Source organism: Marmota flaviventris, chromosome 1, assembly GCF_047511675.1.
Source record: "Marmota flaviventris isolate mMarFla1 chromosome 1, mMarFla1.hap1, whole genome shotgun sequence".
In the NCBI taxonomy this organism is placed as follows: Eukaryota; Metazoa; Chordata; class Mammalia; order Rodentia; family Sciuridae; genus Marmota; species Marmota flaviventris.
Window position 1 is genome coordinate 207030718 of NC_092498.1, and position 23899 is coordinate 207054616.

The 23899-nt window shown below is 56.5% G+C and overlaps 1 protein-coding gene and 1 long non-coding RNA gene across 4 annotated transcripts; one reads left to right on the top strand and one right to left on the bottom strand.

The window, feature by feature from the left end:
- On the bottom strand, positions 1 to 23545 carry Tpm4 (tropomyosin 4). 3 transcript variants are annotated; one of them, XM_027932176.2, is made up of 10 exons: positions 23389 to 23545; positions 22265 to 22402; positions 16531 to 16656; positions 11934 to 12067; positions 9259 to 9376; positions 8661 to 8731; positions 7610 to 7685; positions 5528 to 5590; positions 5378 to 5447; positions 4332 to 4553 (listed from the first exon to the last, which is right to left on the bottom strand). In XM_027932176.2, the coding sequence occupies exons 2-10, from the start codon at positions 22376 to 22378 to the stop codon at positions 4471 to 4473; spliced, it is 855 nt and encodes a 284-aa protein (XP_027787977.1). In that variant the 5' UTR covers positions 22379 to 22402; positions 23389 to 23545; the 3' UTR covers positions 4332 to 4470. The 3 variants fall into 3 exon arrangements, with proteins under 3 accessions (XP_027787978.1, XP_027787977.1, XP_027787979.1); XM_027932177.2 differs by lacking the exons at positions 4332 to 4553; positions 16531 to 16656; positions 22265 to 22402; positions 23389 to 23545 and adding exons at positions 1 to 1365; positions 16008 to 16262; XM_027932178.2 differs by lacking the exons at positions 16531 to 16656; positions 22265 to 22402; positions 23389 to 23545 and adding an exon at positions 16008 to 16265.
- On the top strand, positions 14345 to 17407 carry LOC139701782 (uncharacterized). The gene is made up of 3 exons (XR_011704330.1): positions 14345 to 14610; positions 14707 to 15118; positions 16460 to 17407. It is a non-coding gene; the product is annotated as an uncharacterized lncRNA (long non-coding RNA).
- Positions 23546 to 23899: the final 354 nt, after the last annotated feature.

The following is a 23899-nucleotide window of genomic DNA, read 5'->3' on the forward strand; positions in this document are numbered from 1 at the left end:
TAAAGAAAAGTGTGGATTTTATTCAGCTGCACAATTTGCTAGTGTATCTCCTGGGTAGTGTGATGCTTAATAAATAGGAGTGAGGGGCAGGGGATTTGGATAAGCTGGAAACAGGGTGAATTTAGTCAGAATTGTAAACTCAAGTTGGTCCCCACACTGTTGGGGAAATGTGGAATGTTTCAGCTCTGAGATGTTAACCGAGAAAGCAAAAATAAAACAAAGCCAAAATGTGCAGCCCCTGCCTAAAAGTTCTCCATATCCAGTTTCATCAGGAGTTTCTTGGTCTTTTATTAACTTGGTCCCAAAGAAGGAATTCAAATCTTGGATAATTTGCCAGTCCCTGAAGGATGGAGATGAAGTCAGGCCAAATTATTTTTCTATATCTACTTTGCTGCCAGAGAGACCCCTTCTGCCCAACATGTTTGTTGACAGAAAAAACAAAAACAAAAACAAAAAAACAACTCTTCTGTGTAATTTATGGATGGCTAGCAGTCTTTTTGATATGGCTGACCCTAACAGGACTGTACTGCACAGTATTCCTGCTCAGGTATGGCCCCAAGAGCCGTCAAGCTTGGGTCATTATTAGAATAAGACACTTGCTCATCAGAGGACAACTTTAGAATGAAAGAAAAATGTAGAACATAGCATCAAGGATTATCCAGGCAATTCCTGGGTAAATATTATGACTATTTCCCAAGCACTGTCAAGCTGACTGCTCCAAGGACATGTATTCTGCACAGTGGAGTGTGGAGAAGGTTTATCTCTGTGTGGTTTATGGTTTCCCACGTTGGCTCTTTTTTTGGCTCTGGATGGGAAATCCCCACCCATTTTATTGTGATGGTCCCTAGCCTCCTGTAACCTGGCCAACAGTGACCCAGAACCGTTACACCCGTTAGCATCTTAAATCAACCCATGACTAGACATCGGAGCCTATTCTTGAAAGGTGGGGTTGACTATATTCCCAGGAACCAAAAGCCCTCCATCTGAAGGGAGTGTGCTCAGTATGAAATGCCCTGCCTACCTTAGGAATAAATGCAACTTAAGGATAAAAGTAGAGTTGAGAAAGCTGGTGCCATTGGAAATTAAAAAAAAAAAAAAAAAAAGGAATTAGATTTAACTGGTGCCCAAAGCTTCTCTGATACAAAATATTTGGTCACATATTCATAATTTGCTTGAAATCCCAGCAAAGCGAAGATGCAATAACAAAAGAAACTTCTTACAAAAGAAGAGAAAGACATGGAGCTCTAGAATTTCTGTTGGAACAAGACTCTTCCGGTTCTGGTTATATACAGTTAAGTTCATTTAGTGTCTGATCCAGTGTCTGATGTAGGCCCACGTTCTCTTCTTTGGCCTGGGCAAGTTTTTCTGGTGGAATCAAGAGGGGAGGGAAAAATGAATTAACAAGCATCTTTGTTAAAGGGGAAACAAACAAACAAAAGTCTCTAAACCTCAAACTACCAAAGTGCAAATCATAGAAGAGAAAATACTCTATTTTAATTAGAGCAGAATACCACAGAATAATGGGGACCGAGAACCAGATTTTGAAGTCAAGTTTGCAAGATAAAATACAAGGTGCCCACTTAAACTGAGTTTCATACAGACCACAAATAATGTATCCCTAACATTGCATGAAATATACTTAGGCCAAAAATATTACTGCTTTGCCTGCCTAAAATTCAAATTTAACTCAATGTCCTTATTTTTATTTGATAAGTCTGGCAACTCCAGAGTCACAGCACCTGGATTTAAGCTCTGGTCACATCACTGAGGCAAGCGAGTTAGCTTTCCAGGTCTGCTTCCCTGGATGTCAAACTGGGAAATAACCTCAGCGTGTGACATGGGGAATAAATGAGATCCTTCAGAACTTATGAAATGCTATACAAACTTAAGATATCAGTCCTAGTTTTGGGTGCTAAGTTTCCCCCCTGATGCCAGTTAATGAGTGGCTGACTCACGGTAGGAAAATGTGACCCTGTAACCCCTCTTTCCTGTGGAGCTTCTGGGAATGGCTGTCTTAAATTCCAGGCATAATTATGTCATTGTGTCTGTGTACCCAGAGCAATGGAGCCAACCCCCAGGTAAATGCAACCCTCAGGTAAAGTCAAATTTCATAACTGAAATTTAAGCCAGACGACACGAATGTTTCTGAGTAATTGAACTGATACAGGAAAAAAAAAAATGGTGGGGCACATTCCAGTGGCTTGGGAGGCTGAGGCAGGAGGATCACGAGTTCAAAGCCATCCTCAGCAAAAGTAAGGTGCTAAGCAACTCAGTGAGACCCTGTCTCTAAATAAAAAATTCAAACAGGGCTGGGGATGCAACTCAGTGATTGGGTGCCCCTGAGTTCAGTCCCTAGTACCGCCCCCCCCCCAAAAAAAAAGAAAGGAAAAAAAAATCCCACTAAGAATGACAGAGCTCGAGGACTGGTTTGCAATTGAACAATGGCTGATAAGGGACCAGGCTTGAGTCATTAAAATACTGAAGAAAAAGCAAAATACCTCCTAAAATGTGAGATGATCGACATGGGCAAGGGTTCCGACTCACATCTCACTGCAAACCCTGAAGCCACTTCACCCTGGCACCTGGATTCCCCGGCTTCTGTTTTTATTATATTAGGTATGAGATGAAATGGCTTTCCCTTCAAGTGTCAGCTGTCCTTTAGAATTGTGACAAGGCTCACGACGATCAACAGGTAGTAGCACTGGTCTCTGGGAATGAAGCTCCACCCAGGTGTGGGTTGGTAGAGACTGGACAGCAGGTGGGTGGTGTTTTCAAAGGGTGGAGGCTACCCATGTCTGGAGAAATCCCAGCCATGAATGGAGCAAACACAAACCACCCCCTGGCGTCTGATCTTTCAAGGGCACAGGTGAGGCGAGTGGCAGCTGATGGTAGGCAACTGGTTCAGGATAAAGGGAAGGAGGACAGAGGCTGGAGTAAAGGACATGGGCCCCTGGGGGATGAGTATAAGGAATCAGGACAGAAGTTCCCATCTGACTTTAAAACCAGAGGATGAGGAACAAGCTACAGTGACCCCAAACTGATGATCTAATTGGAGATTTTCATGCCATCTCCAGGTTCAAAGGACAGCCAGGGAGGTGTGGCCTGGACAAAGTGCCAGTGTTTCTGGGATACTCTGAGGTGGTATCAGGAGATGGTATGCAGGAGAGAACAACTATTTGAAATTTGAGTCTTGAGCAAATCTGAGTTCTGGTCACTTTAAGCATGAACTTTTAATCCCACAGGCCATCTTCACGGCCTAACCAGAGTTAGGGTTAAGTAGAAGGGAAGGGGCAGATTTTAGGATCTCAGGCACCTTGCCTGGAGTCAGGAGACGATAATCTCACTCCTGTGTGTGTGTGTGTGTGCGCGCGCGCGCGCGCACGGAGACCCTGGACCTAGGGCTTTGGGCATGCTCTGCCCTGCTTTTGGAGACAGAGCCTCACTAAATTGCTAAGGCTGGCCTTGAACTTTCACTCCTCCTTCCTCAGCCTCCCAAGTTGCTGGGATTACAGGCTTGGGCCACAGTACCTGGCTGACTCCCCCCCACACTTTTTTGAAATGGTCTCACTCAGTTGCCCGGGCTGACCTTGAACTTGTAATCCTCCTGCCTCAGCCTCCAAGTAGCCGGGATGGATTAACAGGCTTGTGCCCCATCAACCCGTGAGATGTTCATTTTTTTGTGGGGGGCTGGGAACAGAACTTGGGGCCTCACACATGCCAAACCAGCAGCTCTACCCCTGTGCCACACTCCCGCCCCCCAGGGCGCTCTTCAGTCCCCTGTGAGTCAGCTTTCTAAGGGCAGTGTGTAGAGGTGAACTTCGCTGGTGAACTTGCTCCCGAGGGCAGGAGCTGGATCAGTGTCCCGTGGACAGTGGAGACATGGGGAAGACCGGTCAAGAGTATAACAGACAGAACGAACGAGAAGAGGAGGGACCAGGAGACAGGACGCCACTGCCGCTGTTTGAATGCGTAGCTCGCACCCCATTAGGGGTGGCCCCATTTTGGACACAGACCTGCGCCTCCGCAGGTTCTGCCGACTCTGTTAAGATGCCCAAGGGGCTTGGAGAGAGGAGTCTCCATTAAAACAATTTCTATTTAAGGCGCAATGACTGGCATTCAGATGCACTTAGCTCATGCCACATCGGAGGGCTCGGCCAGGCTGGCTTTTGTTTTCGCATCTTCAGAAAAGAATCACGTGGGCCTGATTTTCCCTCTTGTAATGAGCTCCTCCGTGGTGAGTGAGAGCCCCCACCCACTGCCTGTTCCAGCAGGTCACAGGCACACAGCTACGACTCAAAGGTGGCAGAGAAAATGCAAAGGAGAGGGAGGAAGACGAGGGTGGCCTGTCTTTATTCACTCAGAGTCACAGACACGTCAGAAGAAGCCGTGAAAGAACAGATCAGGAGACAGGAGCCCCCGAGAGCACAGGCCCCACAGAGGGAAGGCGGACTTCGGCATTGCTAGGGCCGCTCAGAGAGAGGTCATGTCGTTGAGAGCATGGTCCAGCTCCTCGCTGATGGCCTTGTACTTGAGCTTCTGGGCATATAGCTCATCTAGAGGGCGAAGGTCCCCAGGGAGAGAGTCAGAAGGAGAGGTTCAGGGAACAGACGCGACGGTGGGAATGGAGGGCCACAGGTGAACAGCGAGAGGAAGGAAAGAAGTGAGAAAACAGCATGAACAGGAGGAGCCAACCAGCGGGGAGCTTCATGGGTGGTTTGAGGCTCTGCAGGGGACGAGCCTCAATGAACCTGAAGAGAATGTGACTAGAAGTGGACAGAGCTGCCCCCACAGCTGCAGGCCCCAGGTCACTTCTGATTTCCAAGGATGTCACCCAGCCCACAGCTTACACTGGGAACCAGGCATTCTCCCTCCCATGGAAATCTCACTTCCCAAAGCAAACACAGGGACACACAGTCTGGAGAACGGCTTTGCCCCCTTGCTGGGGGAATGGCAGTCTGGGAGATTTTGTTTTAACCCCATTTCTGGAATTCCGGGCTATTTCATGAAGAACAGGGGACTGAACTTAAAATTAGAACCCTTCAACAGGCAAGGTTACGCGGGGCACCAGTCAGACTGGCAGACCAGGGTCTACTGATTGGGGTCCCTAGTCCTCTGTATTTCCTTTCTCTTACATTGAGATACGCTTCAAGCTCTCTGGGAGAGAGTCCGTAAAAAATGCAAAGCATTTCCAAAAAATGCCAGGCATCTCTGTGAAATGAGCAAGTTGAAGAAATTCCAAAGACTCCCTCCCTCTGCACTTCACCGACACAAAGCCCAGCTCAGCCCCCACGGAATCACCCCCCGCTGTCCACCAACTGTCCCTGCATATGTCACGCAGGGGGAGCAGGACAAATACTCTTAGATGCCAGTTTCATACCTTCCAGGTCGTCGATCGTCTTTTCCAGTTTGGCCACTGTTCTCTCTGCAAATTCAGCGCGGGTCTCGGCCTGGAGGAGAGGAGAGTCAGACCAGGACCAGGGCTCCAGGGAGCCCAGAGGACAGAGCTGGGGGGCCGCACCACACTCACCTCCTTCAGCTTGTCAGACAGAAGTTTAATTTCTTCTTCATATTTATCCTCCTTTTCAGAGTACTGCGGGAGACACCAAAACATGGCTTTGTAAAAAAGGGGCACAGGCAGAGAGGAACGCAGGTCCCCCGTTCTTTGGAGAAGACTGAGCGCCTGACGCATGCTCAGGAGCCAAGCCCAGGCCGCGCCTTTCAGGAGGAGGGAGGTGGCCCTGAGCTGGGCCTGAGCTCATCACCCACCCATGTTCCCAGGGAGTGGGGCGCACGGGTCTCTGGGAATGCATGCCCCTACGTCTGTCCACCAGCTCCCCCAAGGCAGAGCCTGCCGGAGTCGGTTCTGTGTACTCATCTCCCAGTGCTTGTCCCTGACTGTGTCCCCAGCATGACATGCTCCTTTCCCCTTGGCTTCATGTCAATCATCTCAGGTTAATATCACTAACATTTAAGAACTGCCTGCCATGGTCCTGCCACCGTCCATCACGGCTAGATATCCTCAGTCCCATTTTCCAGATGACAAAAGGGCCATGGAAAGGTAAGTATTTGTCTAGGGTCACGTAGCTATAAAGTGACAAAGCCATGAGTTGAGCCCAACTTTGGAATTTGTGTTTCTGGCCGGAATCACAGGGGTACCCTTGTTTTTCTTGTCTTCCATGCTGGGGATGGAACCCGGGGCCTCATTTACGCTAGGCAGGAGCTCCACCACTGAGCCACACCCCAGCCATGCCTTTTTTAATGTCACCTCAGTGACACTTTTCCTAAATTTCTAAGGTCCCTCTGTTGAATTTTCAAAGAACTATAACTTTATTTTTTTTGGTAGCGGAGGACTGAACTCGGGGGAACTTAACCACTGAGCCACATCCCCAGCCCGTTTTTTATTTTGAGACAGGGTCTTGCTAAGTTGCTGAGGCTGAACTCGCCATCCTCCTGGCTCAGCCTCCCAGGCCTCTGGGATTACAGGCATGTGCCACCATGCTGTCAAGAACTACAACTTTATCAGTCTCTTTCACTTTACTACATTCTGAGCTCTTCCAGAGCAGAAACCATACATAAGATCACTGTGACAGCTCTGTCCCTGGCTAAGACCACATCTGGCTCGCACACTGAACTGCATTTATTCACTACATATGCTGGGATCAAACATCCACCAGTCACATGTTGGTATGGGAGACCCTGCCCTAAACAAGATAGATGCCGTCCCTTCTTAAAACTTAAAGTCCAGCAAGGAAAGCATACATCAATTGGGTCATTATAATACATGTGACAGGGCTGGGGTGAGGCTCTGTGGTAGAGTGTTTGCTGAGCACACACAAGGCCCTGGGTTCCGTCCCCAGCACCGCAAATAAATGACTAAGTAAACGTGATAAGCCTAACACCAGGGATAGAAGCAGGGGGGCTCCACAGCAGAGAACCCCATAACCTGGCTGAGATATCGGAAACGTCTTTGAAGGGGCGAGGTGAAGCAGAGATCTAAAGGATGAACAGGGTTATCAGGCAAAGGGAACCAGGAGGCCACCGCAGGCTGCGGGAACAGCTGCTTCAAAGAACTAGAGGGGACTCGAGGACAAGGAATGTCCATGAAGCTTAAGTTCTGTGCACCTGGAAGGTGGCAGGAGGGAGCCTGCGGAAGAGATGAGGCTGGAGCTCATCAGGCTGGGCCACCAAAAACGGTGGACAACGCTCCTCATGGGGTCTGCTCTGCAGTGACTGCTCTGGGCACTTTCAACCTAAAAAGCCAATTCCACCTGCATCATGGATATCTGGAGGAAGCGGAGGACGCAGGCAAGAGCGAGGCCTGGTGCGGCTCTCCATTTATTTGGTTTTGCTCGGATCCTCCTAAGAGGATCCTTACCAGGTACCACGAGATGGAAATCAAAGATGGTGCTAAGATCCCCACAGGAGAGGACCCAAGACCTGTCAGGAGAAATCCAGCCACTGACAGCTCTTTCTGGAGAGGACCACCCTGGCTGCTGGGCACCCAAGGTACTATTAACAAGTAAAGGTCAGATTCCTGACACCTTGGCATGTTCCTGAAGAAACGAACAAAGTTCACCACGTCACCCTCCAGCTGGAGCCAGCCACCAACCTTTTCAGATGCAGCCTCAAGCGATTTCAGATTGTTAGTGACATTCTTGAGTTCTTCTTCCAGGTCCCCACATTTTCTACAATGAGACAAAGAACATGTGTGTTTTATCTTGCCGAGCTGCAGGCAATTCCTTTAAAAGAAACTTTCAAAAGGAGCAATCCACGCTGCCCAGGGCCCCCAGAAGGAATGTGGGAAAAATGTGAATGGATTTTTCTAGATGTGATGCTGTGTACTTATCAAAACCCCATCGTACCGGGCAGAGGCAAGGCGGGCCAGGAGCTCTTGGAGGGTTTGTAAAGCACTCCTGGACTTCCGCCCAGGGCAAGGCAACAGGACTGTGAAACTGGTGATGACCGAGGCTGACTCCGGAAGGTGGAAGAATGAGATGGAGTGTGGGGGCTGGGGGGGCAGCGAGCAGAGCTTACACGGGACACTCCAGGAAGCAAGCTTGGAATGGGTTTGTGAAACCAGATCTCTCTCAGCTCTGCAGGACGCTCTCTGGAGCTGGATTCCTCATCCAAGGCCAAGGGAGGAAGTGTTTTGATTGTTGCAACTTGTGCGATTCTGGTCAAGCTTCTCACCTCCCCGCCAGGAACGTGTCAGGGGCCCAACACTGACGCCAGGAGCAGAGCCCTGAAGCGCTAAGGCGCAGCCTGCGCTCTACACTCTCAGCCCCTGAGCTGGCCTCGCTGGGAAAACGGGACTTCTGCGCTACCACCTGTCTCACTGCTCTTCCCCAGTATCTTCCTGGGAAGAGAAGACGTGGGCAATGCTTCCTGGGGCATTAAGACAAGACACTATGGATGCAGAAGGAGGGAGGAGGGCTGGGCTGTCGCTCGGCTGGTGGAGCCTTGCCTCATATGCACAGGCCCTGGGTTCCACCCCCAGCACCACCAAAAGAAAAAAAAAAAAAAAGGAGGGATGAGCCGGGAGTCCAGGTGCCCGCCCACTGGCACAGAGGCCCGGCCAGTGTCAACTCCCAGCACAGCCACCTCCCTCGGGTTCCACCCAGGGAGCCAGCGGGCCCACGCAGTCCTGTTCTGCCACTCACAGTTCAGACACCTCCGCACGCTCCTCTGCCCTCTCCAGCTCGCCCTCCAGGATGACCAGCTTCCGAGCCACCTGCAGGGACAGGAGGGCCCCGCTGAGACCCATCCCCACGGCTCCCCACCGTCCAGTCGGAAGCGCTCTCCCCAGTAGGTGGCAGGCCACGCAGGCCAGGCGCACCAAGGGGCCTTCTGCTGGCCCCCCTCACATCATGGTGGGCCCGGAGGGAACCGCGACCCTCGCACAGGCCCCAGGGGTGAGGCAGACGAGGAGCGGGAGAGAGCTGGACCAGGGGGAGGAGAGAGAGGGACCGCAGGGACACAGCTGGGGCCACCATCTGCAGCTTTGGCCAAACTGTGCCAGAACATCGGACCCACGAGAGGGAGTCGATCCCTTGGCTTCTCCAGCCAAGTTGGACGAGTGACCACAGGACTTCTTGGCATCGTGCAAGATACAGTTTCCTAGCCAAGGGGCTGTCACTGCAAAAACAGATGTGCACCCAGAAGGCCGGCGGTCCTAACCCGGGGCTTCCTCCGGCCCGCGGTCCTCGCTATCGGCAGCGCCATTTCCTTCCGCTTCCTGCCCCCGTGGGACCCGCTCACCTCCTCGTACTTGCGGTCGGCCTCCTCGGCGATGTGCTTGGCCTCTTTGAGCTGCATCTCCTGAATCTCCATCTTCTCCTCGTCCTTCATGGCGCGGTTTTCTATCACCTTCATTCCCCTGCAAGGAGCGAGCTCAGGATGAGCCGTGCGCTCGCCCACCCCGCCCCGGGCTCTCCTGCCCTGCGGTCACCGGGCTCCACCGGTCACAGAGCTGCAGATGAAGCCGTCCGCCGGCCGCCAAGCTCACGGCCACGGCCCCTCTGCTGACTGCCTTGACCTGCAACCGCCCCGCGAAGTGGCTCCATCACCCCCATTTCACAGAGGTCACGTGACTCCATCACCCCCAGGCCCAGAGGTCATGTGAGTCGCAGAAGGTCACAGGGCCAGTCAGTGGCAGAGCTGGGACCGAAGCCGGCCGTCTGGCCCCGTCTGTGCGCTCCTTCTAGACTCTTCTCAGGAACGTAAGGAGGCATGTGGTCACCACATGCCAGCTGTCACTACGGTGCGACCAGAGGGCCCTGCCAGTGGCTGTGGGAAGCTGAGTAGGAGCCACGGACAGTGCTGTGGTCGGCCACAAAAGGCTTTCCAGGAGGGGACGTGGCCGTTGGGGACAGAGCGTACGTAAGAAGAGAGGCCACAGTGAACATGAGGGAAAGGGAGCCCGCCGTGGGGGACAGGCCCGCAGAAGGCCCCGAGGATGGGCAATGTGGGAACCTGGCGGTCAGGGGGCTGTCTGAGTGACAAGCTGAGGTGTTTATGCAGAGGGGACACGGGACTGAGGGTTTCAAGACAGGACGTAATAAAATGACAGCCAGCCTGCCTGGGAAAGCCGGTGAGGGGCAGGCCCAGCGAGCCCCTGCCGGAAAAGCCCCAGCCCAGGGAGCTTCAGGGACATGTGAGCACCAACAGGAGGCCACAAGTGGAGAGTGCCACCCCTGAGCTCCCGGCCAGGTCACAGAGTGGGGCGCTGAAAACACTGTCAAGTGACCTTCAGGCTGTGCGCCGGCTCTCACCCCTAAGGTGGCTCATCACTGTGTACACCCCATATCCCCAATCCGAAAAGTCTGAGATCCCAAACACCCTGGTCCCCTCATTTGGGACAAGGGACACTCAACCTGCACTGATCAGGTGAGGATGAAGGGGTCTGAACGACAGGGATGCACTTAGAAAGGACGCATCCTGGGGACAGCTGATCCTTCCTGCGACTCCGCTGGCTGACCAGGAAGTCGGGGAGGAACAGATAAGTGACAGACTCCGGAGAGGAGGCCCACCAGGACTACGTGTCATTGATGTGTGCCATTCTCGCCACTCCCCTCCGTCCAGGAAGCACTTCACTCTGGCCTTCGCCACCACTCTCAGCCATCAAAACGCCCTGCGCAGGTGCAGGGCCTGGCCCTGGCACGTCAGGGGCTCGCTGGAATGTTTGTTGAGGGAAGACCCCTTGTGACACTGAGATCGGAGTGACTTGCTCAAGGCCCTGTGGTAAGGGGCAGGGGAAGGACCTCCAGCCCCAAGAGTAGAATCCTTTTAACCAAAGCAGCAGCGTCCCCCAAGGGTGACGCTCAAGGCCTCTCTGGTGACGTGCTGCAGACAAGCAAGCGGCCTTGACCTTCCCAGGCTCAGTGTGGCGTGGGGAGGCCCTCTGAGTAAGATGTCCAGCAGGTGTGACCACAAGCTCGGGCCGAGGCCAATCCAGGCCCCGGGCACCACCGAACGTGCCTCTCCATTAGATCCTGGTCACTCTGTGGCTGCCTGAGCCGCCACCTGTCCATCTATGGCGAGCAGGGGCCGCGGCGGCCTGTTCCCTCCCCTGGCTGTGCCACGGCTGGGGAAGAAGCGTTCGCCTCAAAACCTGCAGTCAGCCTCCCGGGTCCCCAGACGGAACCTGCTGCTTCATGACCAGGAGCCCCATCAGAAGTGAACCCTGCGGGGAGCTTACACTGGAAAGCCCTCTTGGTGGACGGGTCAAGTGAGGATTCTGGTGACCATGTGGCAGAGACGCAGTGACCACTGGCCCGGCCCACACCATGGCCGCACAAGGAGCCCATTTACCACCGCACAGAGACCGCTGCCTCCCAGAGCCGCACAATCTGCCCTCAGTCCTCCAGAGCCAAGGCGTGCCAGAGGACGGTCCTGCTCCCAGGACAGAGCGCCCCGTGGAGGCCCGGATGCTGCAAATGCTATGGGGGCGGCCCCATCCGTTGTAAGGACATCAGTGGCGCTGGCCCCTGAGACACAGCTGGCACCACCCCGTTAACATCTGCAGATGGCCTTTACAGTTCTCATTTCCCGTTTTTCTTTTTGCACAGCATTAGGGATGAAACCCAGAGCCTTGGACATGCTGGGCAAGTCTCTACCCTGAGCTAGGCCCCAGCCCCTTTTATCTTTTTATTTTGAGACAGGGCCTTACTGAGTTGCTGAGGCTGGCCTCAAACTTGCCGTCCTCCTGCCTCAGCCTCCTGAGTAGCTGGGATTACAGGTGTGCGCCACCACACCCAGTTCTCCCTCTTTTCACACTGCCCTGAAAACCGACGTCGCAGGAACACTGAAGAGAGGTACCATGGCTTTCTAAGGAAGTATCCCTCTGCAAACGGACCGCTGCTCTTTCTGCTTTTCTCTGGGAGGTCAGCAGTGTGATCCCCATTCACGGAGGCCACCAGGCCCAGTGTCCTCACCTCTCGCTCTCATCCGCAGCCTTTTCTGCCTCCTCCAGCCTCTGCAGGGCGGTGGCCAGCCGTTCCTGGGCCCTGTCCAGCTCCTCCTCCACCAGCTGGATGCGTCGGTTGAGAGCTGCCACATCACCTTCGGCCTGGGGAGGTCACAGGTGCGGGCAGGTTAAGAAGCAGCCACCCGGCAAGAGCTCCCGCCTCCCCTCCGCTGACCGAGTCCCAAAGGCCACCCGAACCCCCAGAAGGAATCCATCCTCTCTTGTCCGGAGAATGTAAAATGACACATCTTCCCCGAAAACATCAGGAGACAGCCACCCCGCAATCAGGGGACGGCCAGTCAATACTGAAGAGGGACGATAGGTGCGAGATCATGCATCAGTGAAAATAATGACAGGGACAATAAAAGGCGCCCACTCCGTGACCTGGGACCCCGGTGCAGGACTTTCAGGCAGCTCAGAACAGAGCCCCATCGGGGTGTGGCTCTCCTCTGAAAAAGACACTGAGTGTGTCACCAGGGCCGACCGCAGGACTCCCAGGAGGCAAGGCCCTTGGTGACCTGGCTTACCACGTCCCACCAAGCCCTGCCGCCACACACCCGAACGGCAAGCCTCTGCACACACGGAAGCTGGATGAGCCGGCCCTGACGAGCAAGGCGGTGGCAGTGGGCAGCACAGCTGGAAATGTCCTGGATGGCGTCTGGCAGAGACCATGGGACAAAAGGGCACAGAAAGGAAAGATGTGGCCACAGGCGCGGAGAGGTGTCTGGACGCTGCTACTGCCCGGCCTTCCAGGGTGTTTTCACCCATCAAGGAGGAAGCTTGGCCAAGGGCGTAAAAGCAGGAACTCTGGGTCAAAAAGCGCCAGGTCGAATCTGGGCCTTGCCACCCGCAGCCAGATGGCCTGGGGCAGATTGCGTCACCTCTCTGAGCCTCTCTCCAGCAGAGCCTGATGACCTCACAGGACTGCCATGAGGGCTGTCACTGCAGGGCATTGGCCGGCTCAGCCCTGACACGTGGGAAGGGCCACGCTGCCCTTAGAGTCTCACATCTCACCCATTTTACAGATGGGGGCACCAAGGGCCCTGCTAGGGGAAGTGGTTCTGTTCAGTGACTCAGAGCAGGTCAGGGATGGAGCCCTGGAGCCCTTGCTTTCCCAGCCCCACCTCCCTCTGGGGAGGGGGACTTCCGCCAGGCCAGTGGGGCGGGCATGGCCACCCTTGGAAAGGAATGCTGAGATAGTCACACAGGGCCAACCAAGGGGCGAAGCCACAAACCTTCTTCCTATCTAGACAAGAAATCTCTGAAGTGGGAAAGACTATAAAAATGACTGGGAACCACGCCCTGCTGGCCGGAGTCTATACATCAGAAAATAGAAGTCACTGAACCAGGAAGATCTGCGGCCAGAGCCCCCGCAGCAAGGACACACCCACGGGGGGCTTCTGACGGCTGCGCCCCTGAACCAGCAATGTGGAGAGCCGATTAGGACGGCTGAGGGACAGTCTTTAGAAATACCACCTTTTGGGCTGGGGTGGTGGCTCAGCGGTAGAGCGCTTGCCTCGCATGTGCAAGGCCCTGGGTTCGATCCGCAGCACCTCATAAAAATAAATAAGTAAAATAAAGTTATTCTGTACAACTACAAAAAAAATTGATTAAAAAAAAGGAAAAAAATACCATCACCCTTTGGGGCTGGGGCTATCGCTCAGTTGGCAGAGGTGGCTTCGCATGCACAAGGCCCTGGGTTCAATCCCCAGCATTGCCACCAAAAACAAAAACAAAAAAAGTCACCTTTCAGTGAGGAGGGTTTTTTTTTTGGATGCTGGGGAGGGAACCCAGGGCCTCTCACATGCTAGGCAAACACTATCGCGGAGCCCCACGCCAAACCCGGGAATCTCTCTTAACTGCATGACTCTTAAGTCTGCCCAGCACCATTCGGCAACTCGGGGAGGAATCTGGGGTTGGTTTGTTTTCCTTCAGTGGTTTTCAGGTGTGCGATCAACACCGCTAATTCCAGAACTTTCCCTCCAAAAGAAACCTATCCTGAAGACACAGGAATTGATTTTTAGGATCACACAGAGGTACCTGATTTACAAACTGTCTAAAAAATTAACTAGTGAGCAGCCACGCTCTGAAATCAAGAGCCCTGAGCTGCGCACACGCGCGCGCACACACACGTAGGTGCTGCCTGCACAGGCGTATATATGGATTTTTGAAAAACTGCTAGTCACTGCTAGTCATCCTGGGCTCCACCCCTTCCTGCAATCAAAGCCTTCCACACTCTACAAAGGATTTTCCTTATAAGGTAAAAGAGGCTTGCTAGATACATGTGGCAAAGAAACAGGAAGACGTCGGTTAATCACACAAAAATCTAAATGAAACCAGCTGTTGGGAGGCAGGCCCAGAATCCTGCCACACGCCGGCTCCTGGCTTTCTCTACAAGAGACTCGGGTTTTTTTTTTTTTTTTTTTCCCTCTCTCTCCCAGTTCTTTTCCCTGAATCACCAATCACCTTCAGGCTTCCCCTCTCCAGACCTAGAGAAGCATCTCTGTAGAGTGAACTTTAAAGAAGCCCCAAACTTTCCAAAAATATCCACCCTCCCCACCGGATTGTCTCACTCCCAAGTCTTGGCTCAGGGCTGAGGGCCATTTTGGAGCAGAAGTAATTGTCCTCCTGTGAGATGCCTTGGGGTGAGATCAGAGGAAGGGTTAGGAGGCTCTGGTGTGTGAAAGAGGCCAGAGCAGCTACTGTTTGGGGGCTGACACGGTTTCCAATGTCTCTTCCAGCCAGAAAGCCCTTACAGGATCAGAGGCTGCAAGCCAGGCCAACACAGAAGGAAGGCCCTGGGAAGGGCCAGCCCCAGCCTGGACTGCCCCAGGACTGCCATGCAACCACCTGGCCAGAATCTTTCCTTTTCTGGGATCTCCACCCTGAGCCCCGAGTCCCTGTCCCCCAGCTCTCAGGTCCCCGGGCTTCCACTGCCCCTGCCCCACACACCCCTTGTCTAAGTCCCAACAAACTCTAGACCCTGCCTAGTCCCAAGGCGGCCTCTCAGCTTGGCCCGGCCCAGGAGCCCCCTGGAATGCTAACCACACTTTTTTGTTTGTTCCTCTTAAAGACTCTGAACTCTTCTAGGGCTGGAGGGAGGGGAGAAAAACGAATTGAGCACCTACTATGGGCCAGAGCCACACAGAGCTGGTAAGTACTTTGAGATGGGATTAAGATCCAGATCTGTCCCCAAGTCCCAAGTGTTGCCACCGTCTCTCCCGAGGGGCAGTCAGGGATGGAGAAGGGGTGCTGCGGCTCCCTTCTCTTTCAGACTTGTCCTCCCTCTCGCTCCCTCCCGCCAACGTGCAGCAGAAGCATACAGTAGGTGCTCAAACGATCACAGGTGGAGGGCTCCTCGCGAACATTCCAAGGGCCTTCTGGACGAAGGCGGGGTCCCGCGGCCCTGGCTGCCCCAGGGACCAGCTGGAGAGAAAGGCCGGCGGCTCAGGGCTGCACTTCCGCCCCCTGCCTGGAGCAGACACGTCGCCGCCGCGCCCCTGGGAACGGCTGGGAAAGTTCAGCGGGAGCCGGGAAGCCACCGGGGAAGCGAGAAAGCGCGCCGCCCCCGCCCCCGTCCCCCGCCCAAGTCCAGCCGGCCGGCCCAGCCCCAGACAATGGGAGCCGGCCTTGCCTCCCCCGCGCCCCGCTGCCCGGTCCAGTAGTCGAGCCCCTCGGCCGGGGACTCCGCGCCTGCCCGGACCCGGAGCCCAGCGCCGCGCACCCCCTCCTCCACCTCCCCAGCGGGGGCTGCGCACCCCTCCGCCCCATCCCCCCATCTCCCGCGCGGCCGGCCTCGCCCGCCCCGGATGCAGCGCCCCCTCCGCGGCCCCAACCCGGGAGGGAGGATGGCGGCGGAGGACAGGGGGACTCGGCGGGCGGCGGCCGGGGAGCGGACGCGGGGCCGCGATCGGGGAGCGGCAGGCCGGAGGGCGCCAAGGCGGGCTCCCGGCAGTGACGGCTGCAGCCGGGCGCGCGGGAGCGGGAGAGAAAGGAGAGCGCGCGGCTGGGGGTGCGGGCGCCGGGCGCGCGGGGCTCTCACTTTTTCGCGCCGCTCGCGCTCGCCGTCCAGCTCCCGCTGCAGGCCCTGAGCGCGGTCCTCCGCCTCGTCCGCCTGCTGCTGCAGGGCCTGGATCTTGCGTTTCACCGCCTCCAGGGAGTTGAGGCCGGCCATGGCGCGGAGGCGCGGGGGCGCACGCAGCGGGCGATCGGCTGGGCTCGGCTCGGCTCTGGCGAGAGCTACAGCAGCCGCGCCCCGGCCCCCCAGCCTTTGCCTGCGCCGGGCCGCCCCCGCCTCTCCCCGCCCCCCGGCCCCGCTGCCGTCGAGGCGATGAGGTCACCGGGGCCGGCCGCCGACGTCAGCACCGCTGGGGGAGGGCCTGACGTCGGCACCGCTGGCCGCAGCTGCTGGAAAGTGCCCCTTTTCGGGACTTATTTGGAGAAAGCGCCGGGAGGCACCGCCTTCTCCAACTCGTTCTCCTCCTCTTCCTCCAGCACTGCCCGCCCGGCCAGCCCTGGGGCTCCTGCCGGCCCTGCCGCGGGCACCCCCAGCACTGCGCACTTACGTCGGAGGCTTTCTTCTCCGTCAGCTCCAGCTTCTCCTGCGCGTCCTTCAGGTCCTCCGAGTATTTTTCCAACTCATCCTCTGTCCCTTTCAGTTTCTTCTGGAGGTGCGTCAGCTCCTCCTCCACCTGGGGACAGATCGGGGGACGCATCAGCCTGGGGTGCCACCGTGCCCCTGCGGTACAGGGTTGGCCCCCATGTGCACAAAAGTCCTCTGGCTCTCCTCCTCTCTGGGCATGGGTTTCCTCGTCTGTAAAACAAGGATAACAATGGTACGCACCATTCAAGAAATGCGACCTGCCCAGGGGTTTCCTGCCCAGGGGTTTCCCTTGTCCTGGGGACTAAATGTTCTTAACCTCACTGGGGTCCCCATTCCTGCTGGGGACTCGATCACAGCTTTGGGGGAATTGGTGTTCCCACAGGTTTTCCAGAAACACTGCTCATTCAGTTTTGCCTGACAATTTCAGGCTTTTGCAAACCCCCCTAGTGATGTGGGTTAAGCAGGAAGGGGAACCTCATACTCTGGATCTGGACCCCTCCTCTTTCTCCTCAGTCTACCTTTCTCTAGGTCTGTACCCCGCATTGTCAGCCAGGGAAACTTTCCAAAGAGTATGGCTGCCCTTTCCCTGCCCAGAACCTGCCATGGCTCCCCATTGCCTATTGCCCTTAGCCATGCCCAAGGCAGTGAATCTCAGACGTCTCCCAAAGTTCTCCAAAGGGCTCGGACCCTGCACCCCAACTTCTAAACTTTGGGGGCTTAGCTAGAAGAAACCAACCCATCAAACATCATTTTATTTGAAGGCTCAGGTTAAATCTTTTCCAATGTTGCATATTTGGTGTATGTTTATCTTAATTAAAATGTCTGCTGTCTTTTCCAAATTTTTAGTCCTTTATCTTGAGAGTCTTCCCTGGCTCCTAGTTTGAGGAGGTCCTGTCTGGGGGATACAAACCACAGGCCCCATCACCTGCATCCCCATTACCTCCACCACGCCCATCAAATCAGCTCAGACCCCACACTGCACCACCCTCCAGACTGGGGTGGCCTCATCCATCCCCTGGGCTGATCTGACTGCTGTCTCTGCTGGTCTGACCCCTGCTGTTGTCCATGCTCCTAGGGGGAGCAGGCAGCCCAAGACCCTGCCTCATTGTCCTCCTTCCAGGAAGAGGCCCAGAAAGGTGAAGTGGCTTTTCCTAGGTCACACAGTACAGAATTGGAACCCAGTTCCTCTGAACATAAACCACTATGAACTACATGCTTGTGTCCCCCCCACCCCAAACCTGTATTTTGGACCCCAATCTGGAAGGGATGGTATTTGGAGGTGGGCGCCTTTGCGATTGGATTAGGGTGAGGTGAGGTCTGGAGGGTGGAGCCCCACATGGGATCAGGGGCCTCAGAGGAAGAGGAAGGGACCAGTGTAGGAAGGTGGCTGTCCAGGAGCCAGAAGAGCCCTCCCAACAGCACACCTGCACCTTGACCTTGGACTCCCAGCCTCCAGACTGTGAGGAAGCATGGCCGTGGCTCTGTGTGTTGTTAGAGCTCCCGGGGCGGAGACCCAGCTGCTGTCCTGTCCCCCACGCCAGCTGGGCTGTCCTCCCTTCCTCCCCAACTGGCTTCTCTCCCTTCCCCCAAAGGATGGGTCATAAAGGCTCCTGAGCTTGAGACTTCTGGAGCCGGCTGATCCCACTCTCCCCCAAGAGGTAAGGTGCCGTGTGCGTGTGAGCATGTGCGTGAGTGAGTGTGCGCACACTAGCGTGAATTCTTACAAGGTCCTGCTCCTAGGCAGGGACACCCAGACTCGCAGCTCCTGAGCCTTCGGGGGTCCTGCTGCTGGGGCTTCAGCTCAGGTCACTGAGGTGCCCTGTGAGGGTCTCTAGCTGAGGTGCTGCCCAGAGCAGGGACGGATGGGTCTGCTTAAGTCACCAGGGACCCCCCGACTCCCGCAAAAATATTCAGTCACAGGAAGGTGACAGGGCCCAACCCAGTGCCAGCAGCAACTCAGACCAAAGTCAGGGTCTGCGGGTTTGGGCCTTTAACTCCAGGTAAGGAGCCTGGAGTCTGACTCCAAGTCCCAGCTATGTGACCCCTGTCCCCTTTTCTGAGCTCACTTTTCCGCTCTGACCTGGTGGCCTCTCACCACCCTGGCTTTTGAACTTCTGCCTTCATGGAGAACACGAGACAATTTTCTTTTTCATCTTTTTAGTTGCACAGGGACACAGCACCTTTGTTTTGTGTATTTAAGGTTTTTTTTGTGGAGCTGAGGATCAAACCCAGTGCCCCCCGCGTGCCAGGCCAGCGCTCTGCCCCTGAGCCTGGGCCCAGGCCCAGCCCTAAGCCAGTTTCCTTAAAGACACTTCACAGATCAGTCCTGACCCAGCACCCCCTGTCTTCCCTCTGGATCACAGCATTTACTGGGCACCGACTGTGTGCCTGGCCGGTGTGGGGGAGGGGTTCAAACAAGGCACACTGGGTTCCTGGGGGTGAAGATGGCCTGGCTCTGAGGACATTTGGACAAGAACTGGTGGGACTAGCAGAGGGTGGGTGGGAGGCTACTGAGCATCTCAGAGTGTCCCAGGCGTGTTACAAATGCCATCTCCCTAGAGTCCCCGTTCCAGAAGGGCAAGTCGAGTCTGAAAGGGGAATGAGGGTGTCCAGCAGCGGGGGACGGGAGTCCCACTCTGTTAAACTAACTCGGGGGCTGGGGCCCAGGGGCAGAGCGCCTGCCTGGCATGTGTGAGGCCCTGGGTTCGATTCTCAGCTCCACACACAAATAATAAAATAAAGGTCCATTGACAACTAAAAAAAATATTAAAAAACAACAACAGCAAAACTACCTGCTTGTTGGACTGCTGGCCGAGCTGTGCCCACGGCTCCCCACCTTCTGCCGGGGGGACTCCTGCCCTACCCCCCATCCGCCCCCCAGCCTGGGGCTCCCTGGAACCACCTCCCCAGAACACTGTAGGAGAGTTGTTGAATGACCCAGTGAAAGGAACCAGCCCCCCCAGGGGCGGGCGGTGGATATGCAGACCCACGCTGTGGACGGGCCCTTCCTTCTGACCCAGTTCCACTCCCAGAACACGTGCTGGGACGTGCAGCCCTGCCCCGGCAAGTTGCTGACCTTCCCTGAGCCTCAGTTTTCCAGCCTGTGAAATGGCCCGGAGGGTCATGGAGCAACTTTAGTCCATGTAAATGGGCCTTAGGGCCAGGCTGAGGCAGGATGTGGGGTCAAAGGCCACTGGTGGCGGATGTCACTGCCCTGGAGGGGAGTGGGCAGGAAGCAGGCAGGCTGGCCTTCCATGTCCTGTTCCCACTGGACCAGCAGGGATGGGAATCAGGACTTTGCTCCTTGTCCCTGAGGGTTGGGTTGGTCCCAGGTGGCTTTCTCTCTGGCTTCCTGGAGCAGAGGGTAGGCTAGGCAAGGTGACCCCTCGCCACCGCCTCCGTTCCCAGGCAGGGTGGACCACTGGTCCTGTGGGGCTCTGGCTTCCGCCTTGGGGCTCTGGGACCTTGGATTCCGTGCCTGGCCATGGGAAAACTCATGTGCCACCAGGAGGATTCCAGCGGCTCCGGAGGCTGAGGCAGGATCACGAGTTCAAAGCCAGCCTCAACTTAGCGAGGCCCTAAGCAACTCAGTGAGACCCTGTCTCAAAACAAAAGAAGGGCGGGGGATGTGGCTCAGTGGTCAAGCACCCCTGAGTTCAACCCCTTGTACAAAACAATAATAATAAAATAATAACAAAAGAAGGAATAAAACCCAGCCAGAGACTGGAGCACCATGTCCACCTCCAGGGTCAGACAGCGGGCTAGAGGCTTAGCGGACCTTCCCTTCTAGCTCGTGGCTGCCTCTGTATCAGTCACCCACACCTTAGTGAGAATTGGAGCCACAGGCTTTGCAAAGCTGCTCCCTGGCTAAGCCGCCCATGACGGGGCTAAAGGTTGATGGAGGGCAGCCGGCAGGCCAGGGCCCAGGCAGGACGGGTCTGTGTTTGCCAGGGAGGGGCCCCGGGAAGAGGGAAAGGAGTGTGGCCGGGAACGCTGGGGTGGAGTTGGCCCACATGGATGTGTCACTCAGGGCTGCCCTAGGAACTGGGGGGTGGGGAGGGCCAAAGAGGAAGCAGGGCGGGGCAGGAAATAGTCCCATGTGTATCGAGCCCTTCCCCAGCCAAGGCCTCCACCTGCACAGTCACCTCTGATCCTCCCATGCAGCCAGGAAGGCCCCAGTGACGTCCCCACCTCACACAGGGGCCAGCTAGGCACTGGGAGGTGAGGGCACCCAGTGACCAAACTGATGACATGAACCGGGCCTGGCTTGGGCCGGCCTGGGCACCTGGTGTGGCCGTCCTGGGGGACTCCGGGGGCTTATCCGAAGCCCCGCAGCATCCCAAGGGCCCAGCAGGTGGCCCGGGATGGCGCAGCCCTGAGGAAGGGCACCCCGGGAGGCACGAGCCCCTTCCTTCCTTCTGCCATTCCCGCTGTCCAGACGGGACAAGGGACTCTTGCCCCACCCCAAGCCCCAGCCTCGGCTCAACCCGGCCCCGTCCACTGAGCCTCCATGAGCTCCCCGTGACCCCGTCGTGAGGGTCTCCTCCCTGGAGCTGTGGCTCTGCGTGGGCTCCTGGGCTGCTGGGGTGGGACGCGGCCTCCCTCCTGCCTCGGGCCATCACCTCCTGTCCCTGGGACACCAGGACACGCTGGGATACACAGCCAGGCGGGGCTCCTCAGCTCTCCGGCCCTGGCCCAGGCCCCCCAGCCGCTCCCCCCACACCACATGTGACAGGAGCCCTGGGCTCCGCGAGACACAGGCACAGGGTCCCCGTGTCTCGCACTGCTCAGCCATCCCCTCCTCTCCACGCACACGCGCGCACACACACCCACAGAGACATCTCAGGGGCTGGGTGGTGGCTCAGGGGCAGAGCGCCTGCCTGTCACAGCGAGGCACCGGGCCCATCCTCAGCACCACGTAAAAATGAATAAAAGAATAAAAAGACAAAGGAAAAGACACACATGTCAACACCGTGTCCTCCCGAAAACCAGTCACCCAGACACACATCCCGACAGAAGCTCAGTCAGCCCCCACGCGCGCGCACACACACACACACACACACACACGGTCACCTCCATGCCCACACAGCCCGCCTCCCACTGTCCACAGCCCCACATCACACACCACAGGCCACACACTGACCGGTCCTCGCACACACCTCCGCCTTCCCACAGTCCCCACGGGAACACACACACACACACCCCCCAAAATGCTCACATGCAAACACACAACCCACAGAGAAACGTTCAAGCACACACAAATACGTGAATACAGAAAAGTCCCCACGGGCACACACTAGCACACACACACACAGATGCTCGCCACGCACAAATATGCACAGGCACTCAGAGGTGTTCAAGCGCGCACACACACACACACACACACACACACAGCCTCCCCCTGGGGCACACAGCCCCTGCCCTGCAGCACCTTCCCTCTCCAGCTCCCTGGGCTCCCGCCGGCCCTGGGGAGGCGATGTCTGGTCACTCCTGATTCCCAGCCCAGGGACACCCTCCCAGGGAAGTCCCCTCTGTCTCTGCTAGAGCATCGGCCCCGGCCCCACCCCGGCACTCAGGTACCAAAATTTCTGTGACCTCCACCCTCAGCCCCAGCACCTACCCCACTTGGACTGCAGAGTGGGCACAGAGAGGGCGCTGGGCAGCCCAGTGCAGCCCAGCCAGCCGAGGCCACTCACCTGCTTACACTTGTCCTCGGCGGCTTTCTTGTCCGCCTCGGCCTGCTCGGCCCTGTCGATGGCATTCTCCTTGTCCAGCTTCAGCATCTGCATCTTCTTCTTGATGGCCTCCATGGTGGGGCTGCGGCGGGCTGCGGGCTGGAGGGTGAGTGAGCGGCAGGGTGCAGGAGAGGGCCTTATAGGATCGGGGTGCGCCCGCCCTCCTGCAGGGCGAGTCTTGGAGGAGGCCCAAGCCCGGCCGCCCGGGCCAGCCGCCACTCGCTTGTCGGGAGGACTTGGCCAGCTCACCCGGCGCCCGCAGCCCTCGCCTTATTTGGGCCTAGGATTTTCTCAAAGGAGGGAGAAAGAAGAGGCTCGGGCAGTTTCCATTTTTAACCTGGTGACCCAGGTCCTGGTCCCGCCTGGGCATGAGGGCACCGGGTGGGCCCAGAGGACCTGTGGCGGCAGGGCCTGGGGTGGGGGTGCACCGGGTGGCCCCAGTGTCCCTGGCTGTCACTGGGAAAAGTGAGGCGGGTGTGTGGGTGGGTGCCCAGTCCTGGGCCCAGACGTGGGAGTCCCATTTGTCCTTCTCTCTGGGTCCTGCCTCTGGGTTTTAGGGTCAGGCCTCCGTCCCATTTCTAGCCACCACCCTGGGAAGCCCTCCCGCATTGCCCCCACCTCTCTCTGTCCCTCTCTCTCATCACCTCTGCCTTTCAGTGACCCTCCGTGTCTCTCCATCTCCCCTCCCTCTCCTCCTCCGTCTCTGTCCTCTCTGTCTCCATCCCTCCTGCCCACGGTGTTCTACTGCACCCAGCTCACCAGGTGAGACCGCCAGCCAATCAATTGATGAATCAGTTCTTGGAAACTCTTGGAGCCTGGGCAGGCTCCTTAGATCCCGTGCCCTCTCTCCCCTGCTCAGAACCTGCTGTGGCTCCCCAGTGCCCATGGAACAGCAAATGGCCTTAGCTCCTGTACTTTCCACTTAAGAGCCTCTCACGTGCTGAACAGTAGCAGAGTAGGCTCAGAATGCAGGCCTGTGGCTGAGTCCTGTTCAAGGTCCCCTGAGGTCCCCAGAGGGTGGGAAAGTGCTTGTTAAATCAAGTGAGCAATTCCTCCTGCACACACACACACACACACACACACACCTCTGCCTATGAAACTCCTGTTCATCCATCAAGACCCCACGTTGACGACTCCTCCAGGAAGCTTTCCTGATACCCGAGCAGAGCCCTGGACTCCCGGCCCGGCATCAGGACTCTTTGTGGGATGGATGCAGGTCGGGAGAATTTCCTGCCCTGAGCCTCAGAAGGAACAGGATAAAGGGAGCGACTGGGAAGGGGCCGGCACTGCTGGGGAACATGGGAGTCATGGCAGGATATGGAATTCGCAGCTCTCCTCTGCTCATGCCTGGCAATGTCACTGTCCCTTAAGCCAGCTTCTTCCTCTTTGTCACGGTGAGGACTACACCCTATTGGCATGGAGGTGCAGGAGGTGGGCAGTTAGCAAACAGAAGTTTCTGGAACCTCTTTCGTGTCCTAAGCATGTTGGTTTCACCCCATGTTTGGGAGCTGAGGAGGCTCAGCCCAGAGCCCTCCCAGCTCCGCCCTCGGGCTCCTCCCTGATCTCCCCCGGTCCCGAGGGTGCAGACTCGGTTTC